The following is a 5548-nucleotide window of genomic DNA, read 5'->3' on the forward strand; positions in this document are numbered from 1 at the left end:
CTGGTGCATCTGATGATGGAATCTTCGATATTCAAGAACGTGGACAGAAAAGAATTTGGAGGTTAAGGATTCATGGAGATCGGTTACTGTTTTCTATGATGCTTTTGTTAATATGTCTAGCTCAATATGGTTACTTCACAAACTGGCTCGTTTGTTTACTCCACCGATTGCGATATTTCAGGTGGAAAAAGGGGTTGACTTTTCAATGGTTTATATGAAAAACGTAACAAAAAAGTATTCGATTCTTGAAAACGGTATATCAAATGTGGGGTTTACAGTGATACCCGGGTTCAAAATAGGGAAGATCATCGTTCAAGCTCAAGTTTATTTAACTGGATCAAAGAGTACAAAATGAGAACGTTCGCAGCGGGTTCACCGTCAATCTTGGTTGGATGTTAAGAGATCTTATCTTGAGGTTTACAAGTGAAATTTTCGGGTAATGTATTTAATTTCACATTTATCATTTGTTTTTAGCTTAAGTTTGAGTGTTTAGTATTGTGTAGAGATTTCTGTACAGATGTTCTTTGCTATTTTTTTTCTTTTTTTTAGTAATGATGGGATGATACTAAAGAAGATAACGAATTGTATGTTTACTACAAAATTGTGAAAATATCATAGCAGTTTCCATAATCTTGTAATTCAGTTTCTATCAACATTACTTCTTGTCTGTGAATTGGTGAAAAAGAAATGCAACTTTTAGCTTCTAGCGGGCGATTGCGGGTTTGTGGGTTTTTGTATTTACATATTGTTTGGACCAACAACTACCGCTCAACATCAAATTTTGATCTTTTGGAGATGAAGATAGAGACTCATAGTGGGTTTTGTGGGGTTTTTTAAATATATATTAAAAAAGAATTTAAAAGGACTAAAGTATCCTCACATGCAATGCATGTGAGGGGTGTTAACCAGAAAAACAAACGTCGTTTGTGTTAAAGGTTGAACATGTAGCAAAACATGAACATAAAGGTTGTTTTTGCCGATTTTATAGAGAAAGGTACGAAGTGCAGTTTGGGTATAACATAAAGGTTGATTTTTCAATTTAGTCTATATTGTATATAGCCCTTACAATGAAGGTATCATCAGGTATAATTTTAGAGATAAAGGAGTTCTCAAAAAATGCATGATTTAAAGACTGAAAGATACAATGTCGATGGTCCAATAGCCTTCAACAATAGATAATCATTGTTTTTGAGACCAGAATCTCTAACGACTTTGGTTAAGCCATCACCTAAGACAGGGCCCGACATATTTCTTTTAACTCTAACCACCCATGATAAGTCGTCATCAATAATTTTAAGAGATTGATCATATGGAAGTTGTTCTCCCCAAAATAAGGTTGCAAAATCATACGGTATTTCCTATCCATCGAAACAAAAAAAAACATGTAAGATGCAATAACTTATTATGTGTAAAAACTGAAAACTAAAGAAACATACCAAAAATATAGGATCATAGTCCTTAATCAACTTTAACAACGAATGAGCGTTGTTATTAGGATCCATAACTGCAAAAGAAGTAACCACTATTTTAAAATAAAACATAACGGTAATCTATTTATAGAAACAAAATCTATTTACAGAAACCAAATCATAATACGGAATTCAAAAATCAACTTTAACAACAGTAACTGTTTGTAGAAACCAAAATAACTTTAAAAAGAAAATAACAACTAACATGTTTTGTTCGACGAAGAGTCCGAGTCTGATTATGATAAAATATTTAGGGTTCACCATGAAAAAACAAATCAAGAAACATTAATAACCTTGATTTCTGAAGAACACATACAGAAACATCCTACATATTTTTACAATCCAAATCTTTTTAAAACCTAACAACATAATTTATTTATAGAAACTAAATCATGATACCGAAAACAAAAATCACACCAAAGTAAATAAAATAAACACTATACTGATCAAAATACAAACAACAACAACAAAATTTAACTAACCTGTTTTGTTCGACGAAGAGTCCGAGTCTGATTGTGATAAAATTTTATGGATTCACCATGAAAAAACAAATCAAGAAACATTAGTAACCTTGATTTCTGAAGAACACATACAGAAACATCATACATATTATTACAATCGCAGAACATAGATGATCATCCATAAAACATTACGATAGAGAATTTATATTGCAAAAGAAAAGAAAGAAAAGTTATCAATATTTTCGATTAATAATATACAGTACATAAACATCAAAAGTAAATAACATACCTGCAAGATTTAGCTACGGATCTACAAAAAAGTAAGAACAAAGATGAAGTTAATATCATTCGAATGAGTTTTCACAAAAAAATCAACATCCGTTGTAATAGAATAATATAAAGAAACAATATTTAGGTTTGATTTTGTACCTTTGTATTTGAGAAGATTAGGTTATAGAATCAACCGGAAGAATCCGTGCGAGAGAAAACTAGAGAGAAGATTGAAGATGTTGGTAGGTAAAGTGAAACCAATAATTGAGACTTAACTATTTATATGATCCGAAATCTTCTTGGTGCGGTATCAAAAAACCCAAAAATCCGACCCATTTTCTTTAGGATCCGGCGTCCAAGAAGGATTGTGTGTATTAGAATGATTTCCTCCCAAAATCACCCTCTACCTCCACCATAACATGCCACATCATGTAAGACAACCGTTCACAAAATAATTAAAATAACAATTTTATTAATAAACATTCTGACTACAATACATCAAGAGGAACATAATTAAACTGAAAGAAATTACAATACAAGAAATGTAAATTAAACTAAGATCAGGTTACAAGAAAAATTAAGGAAAACGTTATACAATGGTGACTGAGGCACATGAAGATCACGCTTCCATTAAAACAGATTTCTGGCCACCCAGGTGAACCCGTTTGTTTCCCAGGGTACAATAGCCCAAGCAGATTGTACTACCAGGATTAGCCTAGCACCTGAAAAAAAATACCTGAAACAAGAGTTCTCAGGGATTCGAAGTTAGGAAAATCTCTGTGTATGCTTTTAACCATACGAATTTGTGTTCTCTGTGTATACTAAACAAAGCACACAACTTTGTATATATTGTTATTTAGAATTCGAAATAAAAGGTCATATTGAATACAGAATTCAATAAAAAATTAAGTCTCAAATTCAATGAGAACTTAATTCAACTTGACCAGTAGGAATCTAAACAGTCACCAGACCACTTGCTCAAACCACATCTAAAAAATAGTAAAGGCGGCTCCAAGCGGCTCGCGACGATGCAAGCGTGCGAAGTGCAAAGTGTGCCATCAAAGCACCACATTGCGCCCATCGCCCTCGTCCGGGTCCCGGTCCCACCCGGGCGCGGGCGCGTGCGCGTGTCGGGTGCTTCGCACCCTCCTTGCAACCACTGGGTGTGAGTTGTCACACAAGAATACATTTGTGTAGAGAATTCTAATTATAAATCCACAAAAGATTTATCTCTCCACCTATGTGGGACAAGCTCAATTTCCCACATGTTTATTGTGACAACCCTCACTAAACCAGGTATCCGTACGATTTAATTAATAAATAATTGTTGCTTAATTACTGTGCTTAACTGAAATTGCTGATGAACTGCTACTTCACTGTTGATACTTGTACATATCTGCATCATACTTTGATTTCTGTCACTACATTATTTACTTACTGAACTTTAGTGACAAACATGATGCACAAAAGCACAGTAGCATTTGAACGGAGAACCTATTGAACATGCTGATAAAGCCAGCATCAGGCAGACACTGCCTCTAAGGGCCTGTATGAGCCAGAAATATTTTACTACACCCATAGTGAGTGTAGGGATACAAGGGTTGTAGAACTGCGTCTCTAGGAATAAGATATAATGACTGGATGTGCCTAAAACGTACTCTAAGCACGAAACACAGCACTTTTATTAACATACTAGCTTCTGGCTAACTAATAAAGTGCCAAAACATGAGGAAAATATTCCTGACACTTTGTAGAATAAGTTGTGTCACTAAAAATATTATTAACGACGCTTAAAAGCTTACTTAAGCTCTTTAACGGATTTCTATCGAAACGAACAACCGGACTATACCCGGAACATGAAAATATTGACAAAAATATTATTGGTCTTTTTCTGAGCCAGTTAGGGTCCCTGATTACCCTAACACCCGCATTATAACACATCACACCACTAACCGAGTTAACCCCTAAACCTAACTTGGTTTAACATAACTAAACTCTAACCATGTGATTGAAATCGAACTAGACCCCCCCCCCCCATTGAGATCGGCCAACTAGAGGGGAACACAAGAGTACAAGACTTGATTATTATATTGTTTATGCCTAATATCAAGGGGACATGTAATCCATTGGACGATGATCTTGATTTTGTCTATAAATACCTAGCTTAAACACAAGAGATTAATCACTCACTAAACCACTCAAACACAACTCTCTCTCCCTCTACATAGCTCTCGGCCGAACACCCCACCCCCTACACACCCATTTTCGAGTTTTGATCCATCCATTCCAAGCACATACAAGCCTTTCGGGTCACGCATTAGGAGTCTTGGAGCAAACGGAAGTGGAAGGACCTCGTTATCTTGCTTTTATCCACCACATTTTCGCCTAGAATCTTCCCTAGCCCCGAGCTAGAGGTATAACACTTAAAACTCATACTCGGATCATTCTAAGGTGGTTAATAAGATTTGTAACGGTTAAAACTCGGAAACTTGCATTTTGAATCTTTAAAGTATACTAAAACATGAATATGGTTGGTTAAAAGCTTAATACTTGTGTAAAAGTTGTAGTATTTGAAAGATGTGAATATTGAGGCCCGATCTACGTTGTGGTAGCTCGGATCATCGTTTAACCCGACTTTGTTAAGATCATGGATCTTGACATAAGCTTGTTTCGGACGGTACAAGGGTTAAAAGGTGAAACTCTACCACACGAGAAACATGAACTTATGTAAAAGTATTTTTACTTGTAAAATAGTGTTTAAAACTAGCGGATCTACGTATCTGCAAGTGGTATTTTCAAAGGACCAAGTGTCGAGAAAATCATGTTTTCTAAAAGACGGATAACACACTAACAAGTGTGATTTTTACAAACCACAAGTGTATAAACACTTGTGAAATGAAAAGTTTCGACAAAATAACAATCTTTGAGAAAGATGACGGGAAGTTGTAAAGGATGATTTATTCTAAAAACGAGGTTTTCACGGGATTAAACTATTTTATACAAAGATCCACCAAATATAACGGGATCTACACTATAGTTTTCAGAAAAACTACAAGTTCATGTGATTATGCGATTTACATACTTGTCGACTAGTTTGATGTGTCGGAAATTGTTTGATTGAATCAAGAAGTGTTGAAATGATTTTGTAAAAGAAAATGATACGCTTGAAAGCGTGGCCACCTCCAGTTACAGGGGAAACTCTGGCGAAATTTTTCTAAAATCTAACACTTAGAATTATTTACAAGTGTTAGAATTATTTTTGATATGTTTTCAAAATATATTTGGCCACGACTTTATTTACAAATATTCGGAGGTGGGATTTTCACAAAACTAAACGTGATAAATATA

The 5548-nt window shown here is 34.8% G+C and overlaps 1 protein-coding gene across 2 annotated transcripts; it reads right to left on the reverse strand.

Moving 5' to 3' along the window:
* Positions 1 to 1026: 1026 nt before the first annotated feature.
* LOC110894841 lies at positions 1027 to 2471 on the reverse strand. 2 transcript variants are annotated; one of them, XR_002566764.2, is made up of 5 exons: positions 2360 to 2471; positions 2220 to 2240; positions 1952 to 1978; positions 1437 to 1504; positions 1027 to 1358 (listed from the first exon to the last, which is right to left on the reverse strand). XR_002566764.2 is itself a non-coding variant. In XM_035980529.1 (2 exons), the coding sequence occupies exons 1-2, from the start codon at positions 1500 to 1502 to the stop codon at positions 1110 to 1112; spliced, it is 315 nt and encodes a 104-aa protein (XP_035836422.1). In that variant the 5' UTR covers positions 1503 to 1504; the 3' UTR covers positions 1027 to 1109. The 2 variants fall into 2 exon arrangements, 1 of the variants encoding a protein (XP_035836422.1); XM_035980529.1 differs by lacking the exons at positions 1952 to 1978; positions 2220 to 2240; positions 2360 to 2471.
* Positions 2472 to 5548: the final 3077 nt, after the last annotated feature.

The sequence above is a fragment of the Helianthus annuus genome, chromosome 12 (assembly GCF_002127325.2).
Source record: "Helianthus annuus cultivar XRQ/B chromosome 12, HanXRQr2.0-SUNRISE, whole genome shotgun sequence".
Lineage (NCBI taxonomy): Eukaryota > Viridiplantae > Streptophyta > Magnoliopsida > Asterales > Asteraceae > Helianthus > Helianthus annuus.